Raw genomic sequence first — 23,369 nt, forward strand, 5'->3', positions numbered from 1 at the left:
CGGTATTCAAGCATTCTCAAGCAGCCTCGTTACAGTGATTGCCACAGATTCTTGACCCCATAGAATATGCATATGCTTCTATTTGACAGTCGTTCTCTGCAAACCCCTGAGTATTGAGTGGGTGGCGTTTACACTTGTGGGAAGAGAAATAACTTCAAAATAACAGTGCCAAACTACTCAGACTGCCGTTAGGAAGGGCCGTTGCCATCCAAGTGGAGCAACGCCAGCAAACGTTCTTGATGTGGGGTGAATATTGAAGAAAAGCGGGGTAGATATTACTGGAATGATCTAAGTTTTTCTTGTTTCTTTTACTTTTTATCATGTCGTTATCAGATCCTTTTATTGTACAAACACCAGACTGAGCTCCCAATGGCCTTGGTTTTTTTTCTAAGAACGACACAGAGCTGTATTTTCTGCATTTGTGTGTCAGGAATCGCAACATTATGCTGCATTAGCAGTATTAATATGTTGTCACTTTTTGGCATTGAGATGAAAAGTTGACTTGTACTCAAAGAAAGGTTAATCTGAGTGAATCTGTTACTTGCTTGTTTGTATTGAATTCTGCTTTATTAAAAGCAATGAAGATGAATGATGAAGTATACCGTCAGTCTGATGACATGGTAAATGATTCATTTGTGAAAATACATCCTATGTTTGTATATTGGTGGAAATGTTAACGCTCTTTTGCATAAGTAGGTTTTTGAGTTCAGGGTGAATTGAAAATACATAATCTAAGAAAAGTTTTGTTTACTTGTTTGTATTTCATGGATGTTCACCATGCCACACCACAAGGCATGAGTATTTTATGTATTTTCCTGTCAATCTGATAGAATAGTGACAGATGAGGGTGTTTTGATGCAATATGGATATTGGTCAGATATCATTAAAAAAAACAAGGATCAGATTATATCACCTACGTCTCCAATATAAGCACTCAGATCCAAGCAGTCCGCTACAGGACCTCTAATAAATGGGTCACTTTTCTCACACCTACTGTTGCAGACTTGTTCTCTGTCTCAATAATATCACTTGTTTAAATATTTCTAACATTCCGCACCACAAAATAATAAAATTGATTTGTGCTAATATCTAATCAGATCAATTTTGGTATTGGCCAACGCACAAGGTTGGAAGATTGTTTTTTTTATTGGAATTTTGAAAAAAGTTGCATCAGAACACCCCTATTGACAAAACACTGCCCCACATGATGAATGACATGATTATGTTGGCACTGTTCTCTTTAAAACCCAATAATAAAACCACAGTCTTTGTGTATAATAGTGAGGTAGGAACCTGTCTTCACAGTCTACAAATTAGAATCTTGAAATCAAGGCTCCGAAATGGCTAAAGTTGCGACAGTGAAGGCTACTTGTGTGAATAATGGACAGGCAGCCTGTAAAGGGTATGAATCGTTATCGATCAGTCTTTAAGGTAACTGAATAAAAGTAAATTAACGACACCGTGATTTGGTAGCAGTCCTTTTCTTTAAAAAAATGTTCCATCAAAATTTGAACATAGAACTTGGCTGAAATTGCTCAAATCCAGTGAAGACAAGCAGTGGGGGACGTTCAGAGACAGGGATGAGTAAGTGATTTTGGTTTTAGTGACCTACGCTCATAATAGATGATACATCACTGCCATTGGGTCATGCTGGAATAGACAGATGGTAAAACAGCAAACATGCTCACTGTGTTTTATTGGGCAGTGTGTGTGTGTCACATAAACCATGATTCAAACGCCAGGGTCAAAGCAAAACAAATGATTAAAGAGTTTGTTCAATAAATAAAGTATTGCTTAAAAAAATGTGTCGACATCAAATATAGTTTTTATGGTCTGGACGCAAAGTTAAGTAGATTTATGCACATTTAATTAAATATTCCTTGTATAAAACCAACTCGTGTTGCAGCTTTGATTTTTGGGATGTTGCATGTGAGCATGACAATTAGCTCTGGTGTAAAACAATTTAGCATCTTAATCACTTTGAAAGCCTGCTTCCTTCAAATCTCTGTGGCAATTACATCATCATAAGTTTGTAACCCCGAGCTGTAGGGGATGTCCATGCCCAGCTTTGTTCGGCTCTCCAGTTCCGCTGTCAGCTCCTTCAGGATCCTATCCAGGTCCTGGTTTTTCTTGTGCATCTGCAGATAGTTGATCTGGAGCTGTTTCTGGTACTTGATCACCCTGTCTTTCTCCTTGTTCCACGTTTGCCGCTCGTGTTCAAAGCTGCTGGCCAGTTTCTCTTGAGCACTCTTCCCTTCCCGGAGCTGCTGCCTCAGTGTCTCCACTTCATTTTGAAGAAATTCTGTGGAAATGTGCTCCTTGGTTTTTTCCCTCTGGCTTTGTTCTACACAGTCTGATCCCGGGTTTATTCCTTCCAAGGTCTGAGTCTGGGAATGAGCCCCCTGTTGCAAATTGTTGTGCAGTCTCTGTTCCTTGGCTGTGACAAGATCCTCTTTTATTTCCACCAAGTCCTTCTCCAGTTTGCTGACTTTCTCTCGCAGAAAATCAGCTTCATTTCTTTTGCGCTGAAGTTCATTCTGGCACACCTGAACAACAACAGAAAAGTACCCAGACATAGACAGCAATTAGCAGAATTAATATGGAGAAACACAATCGGCTCTATTTATGCAACGTCAAACTGCCTCACTATAAAGTTTCATTGACTTTGTCTGCAGAGGTTACAGCTCTGAAGTTGAAACTTCTTATCAGCATTTGGTAAGGGCTATTTTTTCATAAGGGGTTCTTATTTCAACTTCATTGTGAAATCAATAAAAACAGCCTCACCTCAACCTCAATGGTACAAGAGTGGAGTCTCTCCTCCTGGTCTTTATTCTGTTTTTCCAGCATTTCCATTTTTGCTGCGTTTTCCCTCAAAGATGTCCTGAGGTTGACTATCTCGTTTAGCTTGTGGCCAACATCCGCTTGGCAGTCCCTTAGCTGCTGCTTCAACAATGAGATTTCTCCTGTCTTCTGGCACACCTACACCAGGACAGACAAAGGAAGCTTAAAGAGTAAGTACACCCCAAACCATCTTTTTTCTGCTGAATATACTGAATAGAATAGAAAAGAATAAAGTTTATTGCCATATGCACATTCTAAAAAAGAACAGGCACAATGGAATTACTGTGCATGTCCCAGAGTCAGATTAAATTAAAAAATACAAAGAACAACAAATCAGCCAAGACAGTATAAGTACAGGTGCAAACAAGGAAAGGAAAATAAGTATACTCAACAAAAATATAAATAAATACATATAACCTAAGTTTAATTTACATATTGCACATAGGTAAAATTGTCCAGCATGGGGATTAATTTCTCAATGAAAGAGTACTGTGGTATCTGCCCTTTTTAATGTCCTGTGCCACGAGCCTGACAGTAGCTGGAAAAAAGCTGTTGTGGAAGTGGGCCCTGTGAGTGCTGATGCAATCTCTCAGGTTTTAACCTGACTCCGCCCACTGGAACAGAGCACGGGCTGGGTGATGCTTGTTTTTTAAAATGCTCTGTGCTTTTCTCCTGCTGCGCTGTGTGAAAATGGCGTCCATGGAGGGGGGATCAGAGCCAATGACCCACTCTACTGTTTTGACAACCCGCTGCAGCTTCTTCTTCTCAGCCGCCATGGAGTTCTCATACCACACTGTGATACCGCTGGTGAGGATGCTCTCAACGAGACCTCTGTAGGCCTCGATCAGGGGTTGACCTTTATTTAAAGTACAGCCTCTGCTGAGCTCTTTTCACTGTAGCACCAGTGTTTTTTGCCCAGCTGAGGTTCTCAGATACATGAAGGCCAAGGAACTTGCGGCTGTCAGTCCGCTCCACCTCAATCCCACCGATAGTTAGTGACTGCAGAGGGGGGGCTCTCGTCCTGTAATCCACAATGAGTTCTTTTGTTTTTTCTATGTTAAGAACAAGGTCATTGTCTTCTCCGTAGCCCTGCAGGGTTCCCGTGCTAATTGTGAGCTCTGCAGAGACCTTTTTTCCAATCCTTACCACCTATGGTCTGTCCGTGAGCAAGTCCAGGATCCAGTTATGGGTGGGAGTTGGAACTCCCAGGTCAGCCAGTTTAGCAGTCAGCTTCAGAGGCCTGATCGTATTGAAGGCAGAGCTGTAGTCCAGGAAAAAAAAAAGGCGAGCATAGGTGTTAGTGTTGTCCAGGTGTTGGAGGGTGGAGTGAAGTGCCAGCGCCACAGCATCGTCATTTGAACAATAGGCAAACTGATAGGGGTCCACAGCAGCATGAATCATGGAGTTGATGTGATTTAAACCAGCTTTTCCAGACATTTAATTGCGGCTAATGTTAGTGCCACTGGTCTCAGGTCGTTCAGTGTTGTTGTATTTGGTTTCTTGGGGACTGGCACTATCACAGAGGACTTAAAGGTGAGAGGGACTGTTTCCTGTGAGAGGGATGTGTTGAAGATGTCTGTGTACACCTCTGCCAGCTGCTCTGCGCAGGTCTTCAGGACTCTTGGTGCCACGTGGCCAGGTTCCTCGGCCTTGCGTGGGTACCTGTGTGGGTGTCACCTGCAGTGCGGTCTCTCCTGGGTCACTGGGGGCTTTGAGGGGAATGTCTGTATTGTGCTGGTCAAATCTAGTATAAAATTGGTTGAGATTATCTGGCAGAACAGTATCTTGGACCACAGGTTAAGTAGCATCAGACCTATACATACCTCTCGTGTTATTGTCTTGGCAGCTCTGATGGATTTCTGGAGCTCATATCAGGTATGTTTATACTCACCGATGTCTCCAGACTTGAAAGTTACACACAGCATCCTGATTTTTCTGCAAAAAACTCCATTAAAATGTCCAGTATACTGGCCACTAAGGGTTGAACGCCGTCTATTACAACTGAATTTTGCTATTGGTTGAACGGGAAGCTCTTGAAAACCCTGCGTCATCACTTTAACTGTTGGCCCCGCCTCTCCTATAAAACCCGCCTCCTTGCACACTGTAGCGCGTAGGTTGGATTGACAGAGTTCAGTATTCAGTACCACTCGGAAACATCACCCATCCTCATCCTTTTGATTCTGTGTGTGCAGGGACGGAGGGGAGGAGGCGGTTACTGAAAATAGGTGGGCGTGTTTTACTGCTACAGCAGTAAAACACGCCCATATATAAGGCTTTTTTTTAATTTCCTTCCTAGTGGCAGCTCAGCAGAAGGCAGGGTGTACTTACCCTTTGAGTCATCTCTTAAATGAACAGTATGAATACTAATTTGGGCAGTTGCAATCCTGGCAATGCAATTTGGGCATATTTTATATTGTTTGATTTAATTTGTCACACAAGAGAACTCAGTGAGCACAAACCTTCAACGCCGAGCTCCAACTTTGCTGGATACTTACAGTTAACTGGATCAGTGATCCTGATCATGGTACCATGATAATCATTCACACTTCAATGCAGTGCAGTGGTTCCCAACCTTTTTTTGGGTCATGACCCCATTTTTATATTGCAAATTTGTGACGACCCAAGTGACATTTTTTCTCAAGAATTAATTTTTGATCACGTTTGTTATACTATGTTGCAAATACAATTGATCCAGGGTTAGTGCATAAAAGATGTGATATTTTTATACTGTGTTTTATTCGAGAATGTATAGAATACTTTTGTTTGTGATTGTATGTGGTAAAGTATAACAATTAAATAACTAACAATAATAATAAACAAAAACTAAACTATGATTTTAATCAGTAAGGAAGTGGAGCTCGGTAATCAGTTACCGGACATTTAAGGCAACCTAATTCCAGGCTACCCGACATGGATTCACGACCCCAAGGTTGAAAAACACTGCTTTGAAGGCTTGTAAGAAATTTCAATCCCCAGTAATAATGATACCATAGGTCTAAATGTAAGGGCACCTCCTTTTTCTTTTGTTGGAAAAATCACAATGAAACGTGCTGTCCGGATCCGATCCAGATGAAACCTGTTGAGTGAGGAACCAACCCGACATAACTAAGAGTGAAATTTCATAAAGATCAGTAAATTACGAACTGAGATATGAATTTTTGAAATTCCGTCAATAATGAGAGATAGTGGATTTTTTGATGGGAGAACTTTTCACTTTTTATTTTTTTGAAAGAGAATCAGTATATTTATCTGGATCCCCTCCTAAATTCAATGGGATCTTCCATGGCATAAGGCTTTTGTTACAATTTTGTCAAAATCCATTGATTTAACAAACAAATAAACAAGTCGGTGAAAATAATATCTCCTTGGTGGAGTTAACAAAAAACGTTTATTAGACCCCTGTGAAGAGCTGGGGATACGTTACTTTATTGCAGTTTGTTCATAAAGATTTTAAAAAGTTATTTATCTTCATTTAATTAATTTTTTTATTGTCTCAATCATTTTGGTACCACCGTGTATACCGGAGAGGTCTGCATTTAGGTAGCAAGTTAATTATGCCTTTCAAAAAGTAGTGGCAATAAAATAGACATTTCTAATTTTACTTGAATAAATATAGCAGTGTAACCAACATTTTCACATTGGTGATTTATGTCCAATGCTCCCTGTTTCTCCAACTGACAGATATCTGTGTTTGCAACGACACACTTTATCAGTCAGTGTAATGAGACGGAGCCAAACGTTGAGAAATCGAGCAAAACAAGCTAAATACTAGCACTGATTCTCATTCAAGGTCACCACAGAGGTAGCTATTTACTTGAATGACAGTTTTCTTAAAGCAAATAAATCAATTTCTTCATTTATAAACCCACTGTCAAGGAAGCTGTGATGTGTGTGCGTGTGCGCGTAAAACATTTCTAAGTGCAAAATGAGAACCCTTAGTTCTGATTATGGAAAAAATTAATCAATCACACTTCAGGGCGGTTGGAACATAAAACCATAACATTGTTTTATGAGCCTTTGGGTGCATTTTTTATATGAAGTCACACGTATGGCTCATGACTCACCTCCCACTGAGTTTCTTCGAGTGTTGGACAGAGCAGCGTGCTTTGGGTCTCACAAGCCTTCAGTCTGGACTCAATAAGGTCTTTCTCACGACTGATTTTTGAAATATCTTCCTGAAGCTTTACCTTCTCCGCCTGCAAAGAAAAAAATATGTTTTTTTTTTTCTCCTTTCAGTTATTTACTCAAGTGTACAAGAAGCGAATCTCATATGGATTTCCTGTTAAAATACAAAATAGAGATGCGAGTTGAATGCGAATGGGTTGAATAGGCTGACCTGGAGTTGGCTGACTTGCAGCTGGAGTGCTTGATGGGTTTTTGATGCCATTTGTGACGCTTGCTGTAGCTTGGTGGAGCTTTGCTGTTTCAGCCCTTCCATGTCTTTAGCACAATGCTTTTGTCTTTCCATAAAAGGTTGGCAGCCTCCCGCTTCCTTCTCCTCAAAACTGACCTGTTCCAAAGAGAAAGCACTTGTCATTCTCTCTAATAATTGTCTTCATCATTACCTGTTTTTCCTTTGACAGTTCAGTACCTGTACTCCCTGCATTTCAGTTTCTCTCTCCAAAAGCCTTTGTTCCAAATGCTCAATCAGTGACTCATCAGTGGTAATGGGGGACCGAATCCCACCTGCACTTTTAGAAACATGGCCGGGCTCTTCTGCAGAAAGCAGGAAGGCAGTATCCTCATTAGCCTTTGATGCTGAGACACTGTTGTTTAAAGCAGCTCTGTAGCTACAGTCAAGGTCACCACCGTTCACGTTGACCCATGGAGGGAAATTGGGACGCGATCCCTTGCTGAGGCTATCTGCGTGAGCCAAGCTCCCATCACAGTTACTGACAGGGCCTGTGGAAGCAGTTAGACTGCCGCTGGTGCTGTGGGTGGGCAGGCTCGACATAGAGTTGCGCCCTGAGTCGGAGCAAGTCCCTTTGAAGAAAAAAATATGACAGTGATTGAAATGTGTCATTCCTTTTGACAATCAAAAATGCTAAAACAGCAATATACGAGTAGAATAGTTTGAAACCTAAAGTGTCTTGTTTCTGCTTAGTATTGGTGCCGCGTGCCGTCCTCGGAGGACAGAGGATGTGGTCCAGGCTATGGTGGCTCTTCTCTGAGGAGGACGTCCTCGTGGCATTCAAAGGCTTGAAAGCAGTGGAATGCACCGATGACTTCTCAGCAGAGGTCTGAAAGAGTGAGATGACACACAGTCAGGGGTGCTCTTCCCTGTTTTTGTTTTTATATTTAATGGCTCGTCTTAGCTGACAGCACTGCGTGATGCAGCCTTCCAGAGTATAGACTACAGAGAGGGCAGCGAGATGAAGATGACTTACAATTTCAGTAAATCATGACTGGCTTTCACGGAGATAAATATTGTCACATGCTGAAAGTTTGCGCACATGAAAAGGATTGATTTTTTTCCCCCTGTTGCGTCTCATCTCATCACATTAGAAAGAGAGGCACTGATGTGTGCACAATCGCTTCTCTTTAGACTTTCAGTTTGAAAATGTAGCTGCAAATACAAATCCCAACAGTGTCATAAATGAGAAACCTGAGCAGAGCTGAAGTTGTAGGCTACCTCACAAGACCCTTCTTTACTGTCCAGGAATGCCACAAGCATTGCCCCCGCATCCACTCTTCTGCGCATCCCACAACTCTCATTGGTGGGCTGTCGCAGCAGAGATGAATAGCCCTTCTCTCTGATGTTAATAATATAGGCTATTGCTGATGTGTAAGAGGTAAAGTTTGTGAGCTCAGCATTCCTTTCCACTGACTTCATGGCTGGGAGGATTTTTTCTTTCCCCTTCTGCTTTTTTCTTTCTTTCTCTTCTTCTTAAAAAAAAAAAAACAACCTTTTTTTTTTACATTTTCTCTCTATCCCTCAACCACCCTGACCCATGATCTCTCCCTCCTCTTCTCTTCCACATCCTCTGCATCCTCCTTCCAACTCCACCCCTAAGGAATAAAGGTCTATTGAAGAGGACGCAGTTTGCCTACATATTCTCGGCAAAAAAGCACATTTCTCTGTGAAGAAAGGGGCATATTTAGGTCATTAATCTAGGAGGGGGTGATTAATAACCGAGAAAGGTTCAACGCAGGTTCAGAGGAAAAGCTGCTACCTCTGAAACTACCTGCTGTGAATGTTTTATCCTTCAGTTAGCCAAGAGGTTGTCAAAGTCCTTTATAGTTACACTGACTGACTCCTTAATAGTTTTGAGCATAACCATAGCAACTGATCCATTTAGGTAAAGTGGAGCCACATTGTTTTGAGTGTGTAGAATTGGAGAGAAAATAAATCAATGGGTGATATCTTTTTGTACAAATATCAGCATTTGACTCATATTGTTGTCACTATCTGGATAATATAACAGGTAATCAGTCTTTTGCACCCCCGTATTACACTCCATGTAGCTTAACTGTTTGCCCTTTAAATTATTGATACTTTACTGGAAGTGTGTCAAACTCAAGGCTCGGGGGCCAAATCTGGCATTTTAAAAGGAAAAATGACAGAAAACATTCATTGTTATGTAAATTATAGCTAAAACCTGCGGTGAGAAATCACAACTAGGAGGAAATCACAGCTGTTTTTTGCAAAAATGATGCTACATGGTGGCTTTTGGTGCATTGTATTAGTGCAATTGTGACTTTTCTTCTGTCAATTTTGTAGCACTTTTCTTAGCATGATGTATTTTCTCACCTATTTTTGTTTGCATGATGCATTTACAAGTTGAAATCTGGTATCCATGATAATGATGACAAAGAATTGCACCCGCTAGAGGCCGTGGAGATTTGGTGTGATTCAGCAGCAGGGTCGGGTTTATGCTAATGATGGCTGATGGGAGAGGCGTGTAAAGCTGCTGCTTGGTAGCCTGGTATCCATCCGTTAAACAGGCGTTTGAGCTCTGGTGGCTGAGTAGGGCGGGACAAACACGCACAGAGTAACCAATCAAATGATGAGCGGACCTGGCCATAATAGCGCAACAAGCGTAATTTTTTTCCTTAAACGGAGCCAGCAGATGAAAACAGCTTGTAGTACGGTACAGACTTATGGTTTTAAAGCCTCTTCTTGTTGTGGTTACAACAATATATCTAGGTCTTTTCAAACAGAGCAGAGCGCAGTTCCAAACGTCTTCTCCGTGTTGGCCGCCATGTTGCCTGGATTCTCCTGGTGTTCACAAACACCAGAATCCATCTTGTACTGTTCCCGCCTTTGCCTTTCGAATCCGAACCTAAACGGTTCGAACCAATCATGAGGCAGTGTTGTGGTTTAGGGCGGGATATCCAGGTGTGACGACGGCAGAAGTGCCAAAGCAAAACTGACGCATGCACAGTTGCGGGGAGAAGGACTAGCTGGGTTACCAGAATTAGCATAGATCTGAATCAAATTAGAAAGATGTTGACGCAGGAGAATGGTTAATATGCCCTAACTCGCATTCTCGTGTTGCAAAAATGGCAAAAGTCACTCAACACCATAATGACCGCAGCATTACTATCCCAAAAGAAAGTTTTCACCAGCAGAATGTTCTTGTTGTTGTTGTAGCAGCGTCTCTGCGGCGCATGCCGATGACGACATCGCCATTTGATACCGTGTGATTGGCTAAAACCAATCATGGTGGACAAGCGCTTCGCCCAATCAGCTTCAAGCATTCTGTTCATGTTCCTTCCTGGTTCCTAAAGGATTCACCAGACAGACCCAGATTGATGTGGATAACTCGAGTTAGAGGGAGGGCTACACATCAATCTGGCTCTTGCCAGGTTAGAAAACTTCAATCTTTCATGGATTTTAAAAATTACCAACCGAAAGGGGTATAGAATAATTTATGAACATGTTTAAGAGTAGAAGGCGGCCAGAAAGAGAGTGGTAGGCGATTCCACCCGCCACCTGCGCTTGTGGATATCCCTGAAATTAACAAATACTTCAGTAGCATATACAGTATATCAGTCCTTCCAAATTCATAAAATCAATGAAAATCAACAATATTTGCAGCGACTCGTTATTTTTCTATGCGTATATCATACAACTGCAGTCACAAATTGTTGAAAGAACTTTCTCACAAAACAAGAAATTGTCACAAAATATCCTATGATATTGTCGGGGACTTACATACATGCATGATAATGTTAAAATTGATCTTTGTCCCATGTGAGATCCAACTGCTCCATAGTTGGCCCCTGAGAAAAAATTAGTTTGACACCCCTGCTTTAGTGATATGACTTTATTACCCATGATCAAAAAGATCACAGATGATGATATGATGATAACAACCTGATTGGTAAGAAATATGTAAATATGAATGTTGGATAAATGGATGGATGGATCCAGACTCACCCTTTCAGACATATTTCCTGGCATAAGCATCAGTTTAGGTTGTATTCTCCAATCGGATTCTTCATCTCTGCTGACCAGTTCCTCCGTTGACCGTTCTCTGGGGTACATTGACCTCGGCTTCTGGCTGACCTTTGTAACAAACAATATAACGTTGGTTCTAAATCTGCATGTCAGGCAGGATAATGTCATTTTACGGTTAACTTACACAACTTAATACATTTAATCGTACCTTAATGTAAAAAAAATCTTCACTTCTTCCTGACCGGGAATGGGAAAGACCTTTAGAGGGATTAGCGGAGGATGAAGAGCATTGAGTGAAACTGCACTTCAGTAATCCATCAAGACTGCAACCTCCGCTTTTTCCATGGTTTGCCATTCCCTCCTTTAACCTATGTTCGGTGTTTTTGCAGTGCTTGCTGGTGAGGTTGTTGCCATTGATAACACTGCTGACACTACCCATGATGCTGCAAGCATAGAGCTGAAGTACTCCAGATGGTCCAGTTACATAGAAGTGAGGCGAAGAGATGTTTCATGACCCCAAAGGAGTTCTGTGAGTGGTTTCATCTGTTGGAAAAGGGGTGGCAAGATGAGCAGACTAAAACAATAAATATATTGTCTTTATATAAAGATGTACTGAGCATATTACCCTTGTAAACTGATTGTGAGTAAGTTTCACTGTTTGTAGATAAAATGGTTTGTATTTCCATTATGTATAAACACTGCCATTATGTTAATGTATGGACTACTGTTAGGAGTTACATAATCGGTATCTTAATCATGACTTTATTTAGATTATTCTCAAAGAACTTTTATATTACCTATTTTCACCAGCATTTATTTATTTGTCTGTTAGCAGGATTACATCGAACCTAACACATTTTGATAAACAATCAATATATTGAATCTGGATCAGTTTCAAAAACAAAAACAAAAAAAATCCCTATTGTCTCATCATTGGCTAAACTTTCAGTTTGTAATTGACTGATCTTTATGAAATTTGACTCATTTATGTTGGGGTAGTTCTTCAATTAACCCATTGAGTTTCATCTGGGTCAGATCTGGATTACGGATTTTTTTTTGCAATTTTTCAAAGAAATTGGAGTGCCCAGAGAGTACATTTGAACTTAATTAGTTATTAAAGTGGGAATGATACAAATAACTGCCATTATCTGCCAAAAAAGGATATTTGGTGCTTGGTGGAGGTTTTTAGTTCTTTTTCCTTGAATCCTGAGTTCAAACGCAAGCGTAGCATGAGGAGTTTCAATGTTGTCCAGATTCATTTCATGTTTTGTTTCACACAATCCCTGCCATACCATTTGGGTATTCCAGTTAACTGATCATAATTTTTGGGGGTTGTGAGATCAGACAAAATTAAAGTACATGTCTGGAATTTTACTTGGTTTGGCAACACATGCAGCACACAATTCCTACTAAATGTAGTATAAGATTGTCCATGGATGATAGCAATGATCTGCTTAACAAAAACAATCTTAAACACCAAGTAATAATTACCACTATTTACATCACCCAACCCATATTTTACTACCTACAGACTGTCTGTGGTTAACGGTTAATCCTTGGTATTGTGTGACTCCTTGAGAAGAGAAATCCAACAAAGGAGATGTACTTTGTATGATCAGGATTAACAGCCCAAGAGAACAAAAGCAGGGACAATATTTCAACCTTTAAAACCATTCTTGTGATAGTTTGTTATTTATTTATTTTTTAGCAATATTGGTTAAATCTACACCTGTGTGGGGTGGGTGTAGTTTTAAACCAGGTGTGTTCACTGCTAAGAAAGAAAGTGTAATGGTCCACCTTGGCATTCTGCCTGGCTTTGTGTGTCTAGATTTATGGCTTGGCCGTTGAGCTTGACAAACACCACGTTGGATGCCCATCCTCTAAATGAACTAACAATTAGGCTCCTCACTGCATTTCCTGTTCTTAGCTGGCAGCTATAACACCACAAGGCCAACCAGTTTTCGTGCTCATGTCGTATATATTATACAATTGTGACAGCCCACACAGAAATATAAGGATATATTTTCAGAGCTGACTCTGGCTCATGAAACCTTGGCATTTATCTTTGCAGTCTTTACAGCTACATTATTCACTGCCAGTGACGCTGTAGCCCCACCTCCTCTCAAAGACAACCAGACCCCAGATGTTACTGTCATGATCTGTGACCCACAGGGGAAAAGTTGCTTCACTGGTGACTTTTAGTGGAGCTCCATATTGGCCGTTCCCTGCTTGAACCACCTGGTCCCCAGCATTTAAGCATCTTTTAATGGCTAGTGAAATGAAGCATTGACGGATCTGCCTGCTGTATGTCACGCTTCAGATTGATGTAGATTCATCATGAGAGGTTACATTGTAGAGATTGTGGTGAAACACAAAGCACCTATTGTCCCGTTTCTGAGAAGTTACAGACTTTGAAAAGAAACGCCAAGGAGAATAAAATATGTTCGTCCAACTAAAATATGAAACACTTTGATTCTTCAATTATAATCCTCAAACATTAATTTCAGACACAGACAGCATGAGAGAACATGAAAAAAAGAATGTTTTAGTGACGTCTGGGGGAGTTTAAAGCAAAAGTTGAAACAAAACTTTTGAATTCTGGTCATTATTTTGGTGAATTGCTTGACAATTTACGTTTAAAGCTTTTTCCTATAGTTCAAAATATTAAGTTTTACTCAGTGCCACAGGGATTTAAAAACACTGACTGGTTGCCCCTGCTCCTTCCACCTGGACTCTTTCTGCTCAGTCTTACCTCCAACCTTCATCATCACTCTCAGATATCAGCATCCTCCACTGACATGGGACTGATGTTAATGAAACAATAGATTTTACTTACTGACGAGTCAAACTGGGCATCCATCTCTTGTAAGGCCCTTGCGGAGTCATTTATCCAATTCTGAAGAAACTGAGCAGGCAGACGTGTGTGTACCCCACAGCATTGGAAGAACCAAAGTAAACGCTATCACATCGAGTCTGCTAAATGTTCCGAGGAGGGGAGTGTCCTTCTGCTGTCTTATTGGCCCCGTACAAAGCTTTGCATTATAACTGACATGTAAATTTGTGTGTGTGTGTGTGTGTTTGATACCTCCTCCCACTCGTCTCGGGGGAGATGGTGTACAACATGTGCTCCCACAGAACTGGCGTGTGCCGCTCAAGTGATTAACTCCCAGTTTTCACAAAGGACCATGCACCCCCCCCCCCCATTCCCACCCCCTAACCCCCCCACCCCCACGACCTCCCCCGTTTGTTCATCGACTAACTGTGTAATAGCCATTCATCTCCCTCTCCCTCTCACTTCTGCCATTCCCCTTTCTCTCCATCCCTCCTGCCCTGCACCCACCCTGAACAAACAACTCTTCATCTAAATAAGGAAAAAAAGACGCTCACCCACTATCTTTTCACCCTTTGTCTGTTGAAGTGTGCCCTCTTTGTGTGGACCCCCTTGATATATTCCCCCCAAACATCCCAGGACCATATTTGAGCGTTAAATAAATGACTGTTCACAATATGAGTGTTGGAGAGCTTTAGTTTTTTCAGCGATTTACCACCTTTCTGGCTTTGTGCCCTTTGTATGGCCTCACACTCACAGAGCCATTCTTCCTCTACATGTCCACACAAATTACCACACACTTTCACTCTGTTTTTGTAGAGCCCAGGACGCTCTACATCTGCTTGGACAAAACATCTTTATCGGTAAATCAACTGCAACCGCACACCAAGACTCTAAAAAACACACAGTGCTGCAGTAAGCAAATTACAAAGGAAAATAAAAGGCATTGCTCTGCTGTTGACAAAAAAGTGTAAATCTCACACCCCATTTTTGTCACAAGTAACCATAGGTTTTCTTTTTATGTGAAACGAGGGAGTATTTTACCATACATCTAAGGAGGGGGCACAGTGATTTACTGATAACATCATCTGAAAATCAATGAAAAGATCTAAAGTAATAAACTGCACAGAACAGTGAACCTTTACTATGATTTTTCAGGATGATAGACCAAAGTCATATCACATCCCTCTGCTAAACCTATAAAACCATCTTCATAATTCAATTTTATGATAAACCTTTATAATATTAGACTTAATCGGTGGAAATAGGAAATATTTATCCCTCTGAAGCCAAGTCCACTTTGCCTTACAGCAAGTTACTCTCTACAACCCCAAAGCCCATCTATCTAACTCTGACTCGGGCAACTGGTGGCCCGGGGGCCACATGCGGCCACAAAATTGCTCCAAAAACACACAATTTCACAAAAGAGCACAACAAAAATACACAAAATGACAACAAAAACAACAACAAAATCGACAATATTACAACCAAAACACACAAAAACACTACGAGAACACACAAATAACAGAAAAACATAGAAATTTATGAAAAAAATACAAAAGTGAACTTATCACACTCAAACCAACAACAAAAGAAAAAAGCACAGAAAATGAGAGAAAAATCTACATAAATGCACAAAACATCAACAACAAAACCCCATTCAGATCATTAATAAAGATTACAAAAATTACAGGAACATATAAAACCCTTGTTTTTTCCTGTATAAAATATTGAATTGGTTATTATTCGAAATGCTGACATGAATTTTGATGGCCCTCGGGTCATTGGACAATCACATTTTTGTGCCCACTATTGTGATACAAGATGTCCATTGCTGATCTAACTGTTGATTCTGGTGTTTCCAATGGTCATATATACTTCTCAATCTGATGCAAATCTAAAAGTGATTTGTAAAGATTTCAGAAAAAAAAAATAAAAACCAGAACAAAATGATCTGACCTCACAGCTTTAGGGGTGCACAGCATGATTTAGGACTTTTAATTTGGGTGGGGTGATGGGGAAATGTGTGTGTGTGTGTGTGTGTGTGTGTGCGCACACGTGAATGTATTTAATCTTATATCTGGTTGGCTCCACGTTATTGTGTCTGCACAAAAGAGTGTTAGGCACATGCTTATTGTGTGTGGGAGTACTTGTAGGCAGGGGGTTGTGTGTGTGTGTGTGTGTGTGTGTGTGTGCGCGTGCATGTAGGTGTGGGTGTATGACTGTGGGTGTTATCCCACCTCTTGAGCCCCAGCTGACCTGCCCCAACACACACACACACACACACACACACACACACACACACACACACACACACACACACACACACACACACACACACACACACACACACACACACACACACACACACACACACACACACACACACACACACACACACACACACACACACACACACACACACAGTAAGTGAATGCCCCAGTGTTTAATACAGGTCCAGGATTTATACCTGTCTCACAATGACTGTACGACTCTCCCCACTTGTCACGCCTACTTCTGCCACCACACCATGCCAGATGGCATCACTTTAATTCTCACTGTCTTTATGGTAATTTCTAACAGATGCAAGCGCAATCTATCTCGTCCAAAGTCTGTTTTTTTAGGTCAGTCTGGAGCAGCTTATTGTCCTTTGTCCTTGTGTGAATTCTTAAGCCCATTCAAAAAAAATCTTGATCTCATAACTTTTTATCTGAGGTCACAGTTCGAGCCTTCCCTCTTAGAAAACTCTAGTTATTTTTTACCTCATAATTTATAGAACTCTTCATTTATTCTAATGATTATGGAAACTTAATTCAAGGGAAATATCTCAATAACTGAAAGGTTACTGATAAAGCACATTCACCATCATTTGATAGGACAGATGTATAACAGCAGTATTAACCTTCATGAACTTTTGTACAACAAAGTAAAGTGTTTGATTTGTACAAGGTGTTTGATTTGTATATAATATTACCAGTTTCCTGTATCATAGTAATAAAGCAAAATGAACAATGTGACATTTCTTGCTCACAAAAGTGAAGAAATATATTCCAGACACAAGAAGTGTAATGACCTGCCCAAGCATCTGTGTGCTTTTGGGCTTCATTTGGCCTCAAAGTGTTTACGTGTTTGTGACTGCACTTAAAGGTGCAGTCCGCAACTCTCAGATCCCTCTCTCCCCCTCCCTCCCCGCTGCTCTCTTGTCCCGCCTCCAAACTTTCCAAAGTCCCTCCCACAGAGGAGCTAACAAGCTAACGTTAGCCCGACAGCAACATCACAGTAATATAACATGTTCTGTTAAAAGCATATTACTGCAGCGCTTCTCCCTCTCAATGTGAACACAGTACACCAACCTAGCAGCAGCAGCAACACAGTGTCACTTACAGCAGCCACACGGAGGCTGCAGTGCGCACATGAACAACACATGCACCACGTAGTTCTAGTATAACAATTACAAATCAAACATAATGTAAATCAAGCAGCAATAATAACCTTTCAAAAGTCACCAATTCCATCTTCTACTCCTCCACACCATACACTGTAAAAAAGACGGCACTCTCGCTCCGGGAAAGGGGCGGGGACTGTGTGCAACAGCTGTCAGACAGCCCATCAAACACAATCCTGGCTCTGATTGGTTCTTTTTGCTCGGTCACGGTGCATTCTGGCAATCTGTCAAAGGCTGCAGGAGCAGCAATGAGTCTGTTTTTTTCACACAAACTACTAGTTTCATGTAAAACTGTCCTTACATAGTGACAGCTTTAGCAAATATGACAAAAAGTCACTTTTATAAGAGTTGCAGACTGCACCTTTAACTATCATAATGGTCTGGGGATTTGAACTGAAATCTCTTCGTTTCACAAACCTATAGGCACCGCTATATCCACCAGCGACTGGTTTACCATTCTACCAAAAAGCTAATAAAGAAGAAGAGAAACAATCACAGACATACACACATTCCATCCCATGAGCCACTGAACTAAACATGATTTGGTAGTGGGAGGAAACTGAAATGCTGGGAGAAGTTTCAGTTGTGGTAGAAAAATCCAGAGACTATAAGCTTGAGTTTCTTTGTGCCAACACAGATTGTCCAGATTCTGGACATGATTATGTTGTCAGATACAGCAAATTCCCGACCAAAAAACTACAAAATTGACTCCCAATATGTGATCCTAAGGTTTTTTTTAATATTTGAATAAATTGATAAACTAATTTCTTTTAAATTGTCAAAAATATGGGAAGCCAACTTTCCGCAGTGTTAAAGTTTATAGAAGCTTTTTGAACACATCCTAGTTGGCTTTTCCACATGTGGGCGTATCAGATGTGAACCTCACAAGTTTTAGTTTCCTCAAAGTTTGCAAAGAAAAAGGATGAATCATTTCTGCCAGGGTTGGGGTAAATTAGAATTGTAATTGCACAGGAACAAATTACTTGTACGCAAAACCGAGGAACCATGTTGCAGTTCTATGGCTTACACATACGTAGCTAAAATAAAATAAAAATGTTTCATATCAAGTTTTCCGGATCATTTTACAATTTTAAAAATATATAAATCTAGAAGTATACAGACGTAAAAAGGCTCAGACGCTCACACCAAAAATATTAATACCAACATTTTCATTGATTAGGAAGCGTAACAAAGTATCCAAGAGATGAAAAACAAATTAGATGATAATGTTTTAGTGTATTTTACAGTTGATTTAGGACAGAGGTCAAAACTGACCTGTTATCATAAAAGATGCTAACAGAAAGCTAACAAGAGGACGGTTACGTTTTATGAGCTTATTTATTAAAGGATTAAATGTAATTGAACTTCAATTATTAAGAATATAATTGTATTTGACTTTCAGAGGGGAAATAATAGTTGTAATTTCAATTGTAATCGGGAAAAATGCCAGTCACCGTAATCAAAATTGAGTTGCAAATGAACATGGATAATTAAAGATGTAATTGTAATTGAAAAACGTAATTGAATCCAACCCCGGTGTCTGCTTTGCTGCATTAAAACTACACGACCTGATTCTTGAACCATGACGGAGGGGCGTGGCTGAATTTGAACCGTAAATCCTGCCCCCTACTCTGATAATCTTTCTCAGTCTCCTGCTCTCTGGAAGAGCAGGAAATTGCGCACAAGAACTCAACGTGCACGTGAACATTAGATGACCTGTCTAGAAGGAAAACAGGCACTTGCGCGTCCAAAGTTAGTCCAAGACTGAAAAAAAATTTACACCGTGCACGCGCTTCACTATATATTGCGGCAGCCAATGAGGAGGCTCCTTTGTGGGCTCTGCTCACCCCTCCTTTCTCTACATCCTGTGATTGGAGCTGGAGGGGGTGACCGCCGACATTTTGTTTTCCCGGGTTTTATTAACTAAAATACTTAATTATAAGGAGCAGACAGCACACAGCCGTACGATTTTTCACAAATGATTAGTTTTATGATATACTATATGATGCTAATAGGAATCTTTTTTTTAATTAAAGAAAACTATTTGAGTAGCCCAGCTTTAAAGTACTAAAGGCTACTATGATTATTCACAGGGTGGTGTAACTCATCAGATAAATGGTTCCCACATAACAAATGGTTGACAGCTAATGACACAGACTCTCCTGATGCTCTACAGGTGACAGTGATAATCCAACTGTAAAAGTACAGAGACAGACTGAAGAAACTGCCCACACTGACAGCAGAGAATGATGGACCGGTCAGCTGAAATACTGAGAAGCAATTCAGAAGTGTTTTCTCTGTCATCCTCTGCAGCCGGTTCTGTCGGGGGCCCCACTCTCGCGCGCGCACACACACACACACACACACACACACACACACACACACACACACACACACACACACACACACACACACACACACACACACACACACACACACACACACACACACACACACACACACACACACACACACACACACACACACACACACACACACACAAAATTCCCCATCCTGTCTCACTCATAGGTTGATTTGTCGAGATGAGTAATGTGGTCCAGAGCAGAATGTCAACTGAGGATGAAGTGCAGGATCGAGACAGTTATCTATCTTTCACTTTTTCTGCTCACACACATCTATTGTCCACACGCGCGCACACACACACACAATGGCGTCAAATAGCAGCTAATTGGCTAATCCTTGTAGTGCATTGTAAAGGAGATGGAGCATGGATAGGGGCTTGAATGATGAAGTTCAGAGTACCAGACACTTATTACCATTCGAGAAGTAAAGGAGACGTAGCACCAGGCGCGCAGTAAGAAACAGAGAGACACAAACAAAGAGAGACAGAGTATGCATGAGTGAGAGACTTATATTCTGTGGAACTGGCATTGCATAATACCCTGACTATTGCAGTGTTGTCCAGCACACAGTCAACCATGCCTAAATAGTTGCAGAGAAGCTCAATCATGAGTAAGCATTTCTTAATACTGACATCTGAGTTTCGTTTCCCTATTTTTTTTTTTAATATACAGCATTGTAATTGTAATTAAATTCATTTTAAATGCAATAATGTGGATCTAAATGAGACATTATGTCAAGCGAACAATCGACCACTCTGGGTTTTAGTAGATAAGGAGGTTGTCTGGCTTGCTTACTGCATTCGTATTGCTGGCCAGCTTCTGTAGTGCAATCATTTGCATAGTCTAAGCAGTTGGACTATTGAACAAAATGTAAACTTGAAGTCTAAATGGGATCTTTTAACGCAGTGACAGGGATGATAATTGATGTTCATGGTTTTAAAGAGTCTTGAAATTAAATATTGGAGATGTTCTGTGATATTTTGTAACCACAGCCGCATTAACTACACAATTGATTTGTAATCTACAGTGTGTGTCTGCATCTTTTCTGGTGTATTTGCAGTTCCCTGGATTCTGTCCAAGAGAGGTTTTTAAAAGTAGTATGTGTCTTCTGCTAGAAAAAAAAAAAAAGATTTCTGGCCAGCTCCCCGGTCATGAAGTATTTACTTCTCCAGCTTTTATTCCACTATAAAAACAGCCAGTGAAAGCCAGTGAAAATGCATTTTGGTGAAGTATGTTTCGATGTTTTGAATTATTGCTTATCCATTTACCACCAATATATACTTTTCTACTATTTATTACTTGTTTTGAACAAACTGTCATTTATTCCAGATATGGCAGCCTTGTTATTATCAAATTTAGGTTTGATGGACTGTGATAATGGCTTTGCAGTGGTGTTAGATTTATTTGTACAATAACTAATCTTTCTGTGAAGTGTTTGTGCTTGTTGTCAGAATGGAGAAGTCAAATTGATAACTCATTACACTGATGTCAGAAAAGGTTTGTGTCCTTTTTAAAAAAGTTGTGGTCTTTGTTTTTGCTGTTATTATGATGACAGCCTTTTACAGCGCTGTCTCATAAAATAGTTTTCTCAAACGAGAAATGGGTCATTTGGTTTTTTTCCGGGCCTGAGAATGATTTTACTGACATTGGGACTTTTTTCAAAGTCACTTTGTCCTGAAAGTGTGCCTTTGATATAGAATCGCAATGGGATGACATTACTAGGTACAAGGAAAAGAATGAGGCCTATCCTGGCACCAAGGCCCATTGACCCCGCGAGCTGAAGCGCCTGTGATAAGGTTGTCATTCTTGAGCTTAACCATCCTCCCACCCTCCTAATCTGCTGTGGCTGTGTGTGTGCGCGAGTGTCTGTGTGTGGATGGATGTTGTAATGTGGGAGTAAGAAAAGACACGATGAGCTCACTTTAAGCGGTTCATATCAGCGCAAAAGCAGCTGGAAATATGTGCTGCAGGCGATACCTGCGCTCGGCTCCAAAATAAAAGCCCTCTGACCTTGTAATGCTAAACTGTTCATTGAAGAAAACTGCAATGGTCTCGTATTTGACGCAAGTGGTTGCTGCCGTGCCACAGTAAAGAGAGATGAAATCATTACTGGAAAAGAGAATGCTTTGCAGCATCCTTGTGAGCTGGGACTCAAAGAGATGATACACTTTCCTGACAGAGCGTTCATTCATGAGAGGATGCTGTATTTGGGTATCTGGGACAGTTATTTTAGGAAGCTTCCTCTTTAGTGTATCATGACAGCTCTGAATGATTGTCACACTGTGCAGATATAGAATCAAGCATTAATCCACACAATGAAATGCAGGAAAAATAAGGGGATTTCTGCCTTTCAAACAGAAACAGAGCAACAGTTTTACTGTTTAAGGACAGATAATTTACATCATTCATGTTGTTTAGATCCTAATTTTTCCCTGGGTTTCTTTGTATGAGAAGTTGGAGCACTGAACAAAGGTGAACAGGCCCAGACAGGTGCCCAACATATTAGCATTCACTATGTCACCATTACAGGGGAGTGCAGCTTCTGATCCCGACAGGTCTGAACACATACATTACTTCACACAGGTGTGTGACACCACCGAAACTAGGAATGATGTGTACGGCATTGATGTTTCTCTCCACAAAGACACCATGCACAAAAAGAATATCTACCAGCACGAGAGTAACCAATTTTCAGAGTCAGGAGGTAAAACATTTCATTGGACGGACTTTGAAGTCATTTTAACAACCAGTTTTGTGCTGAATACCATTCATTTCCACAAATTGCTGTGTACAGAGTATTGTTTAGGTGGAGCCCCATGGAGTCCCTATTATTTTATACTTCCCAAAGCAGTAGTTTGTCTGTTGATGACTGTGCTAAGAGAAAAGGACATGATAGGTGGTTTTCTGCAAAAAAAAGGCCAAGTTTCAGTGCTGGCACCAAACAGAGATGCTTTTGGTTTGAAAGGTAGTTTGCATAATAAAGGTATAAAAGAATTCTTGGACAGGTTTCACACTGAGTGATTCTGGTTGACATTGAATACCCAAGTATGTGAACAAGTCCCGTAATTCACTTGAAAGCTTGTTTGCATTTTGTTTCCCATTAAAAAACATAATTGAGTTAAATCCCACACTGAGAACCCCTCATGCAGCGTTGCATCTGTTTAAAGTTTTAAACTATAAGCTCAGACCAACTTTAGAACAATTTCACATCCAAGCAGCCTCACTTCTCGAGAGGTAACTTACCTTCATTATATTTGTTGGTACTCGGTCACAAAAAACGTTGGTGCTGCTCCTTTTTCCTCCAAAAAGCTGGCGCTGAAAGATCTCTGAGGAGAACACAGATGATTAGAGGCAAGTAAAATTGAGAAGTGTCTGTAGTAGTTACTGAAGATCCCTGAGGCTCTCTACTTCTAACCTCTTCAACTCCTGGTATGATACAATCTGTGTGTCCAATACAGTTACACTGTCACATTCCTCCATAAACTC

At 40.6% G+C, this 23,369-nt stretch overlaps 1 protein-coding gene across 3 annotated transcripts; it reads right to left on the reverse strand.

Moving 5' to 3' along the window:
- Positions 1 to 1,526: 1,526 nt before the first annotated feature.
- On the reverse strand, positions 1,527 to 23,369 carry lzts1 (leucine zipper, putative tumor suppressor 1). Of its 3 annotated transcripts, XM_028458392.1 has the most exons (10): positions 23,299 to 23,369; positions 23,127 to 23,209; positions 11,454 to 11,788; positions 11,225 to 11,353; positions 7,922 to 8,081; positions 7,433 to 7,824; positions 7,178 to 7,351; positions 6,906 to 7,037; positions 2,785 to 2,979; positions 1,527 to 2,546 (listed from the first exon to the last, which is right to left on the reverse strand). In XM_028458392.1, exons 3-10 carry the CDS (start codon positions 11,682 to 11,684, stop codon positions 1,998 to 2,000), a joined length of 1,962 nt encoding a protein of 653 aa, XP_028314193.1. In that variant the 5' UTR covers positions 11,685 to 11,788; positions 23,127 to 23,209; positions 23,299 to 23,369; the 3' UTR covers positions 1,527 to 1,997. The 3 variants fall into 3 exon arrangements, with proteins under 3 accessions (XP_028314193.1, XP_028314192.1, XP_028314194.1); XM_028458391.1 differs by having other exon boundaries at positions 23,127 to 23,361; XM_028458393.1 differs by lacking the exons at positions 23,127 to 23,209; positions 23,299 to 23,369 and adding an exon at positions 14,082 to 14,224.

Source organism: Gouania willdenowi, chromosome 9 (genome assembly GCF_900634775.1).
Source record: "Gouania willdenowi chromosome 9, fGouWil2.1, whole genome shotgun sequence".
NCBI lineage: Eukaryota > Metazoa > Chordata > Actinopteri > Blenniiformes > Gobiesocidae > Gouania > Gouania willdenowi.

What these genes read in the sequence shown, in the direction of transcription:
- lzts1 (XM_028458392.1), bottom strand. Translation starts at nt 11,684, where the DNA reads ATGGGTAGTGTCAGCAGTGTTATCAATGGCAACAACCTCACCAGCAAG. An exon ending in AAGATTTTTTTTACATTAAG is followed by an intron (nt 11,354 to 11,453) that starts GTACGATTAAAT and finishes TTTGTTACAAAG; the next exon opens with GTCAGCCAGAAGCCGAGGTC. An exon ending in TGCAAGTCAGCCAACTCCAG is followed by an intron (nt 7,038 to 7,177) that starts GTCAGCCTATTC and finishes TTTTCTTTGCAG; the next exon opens with GCGGAGAAGGTAAAGCTTCA.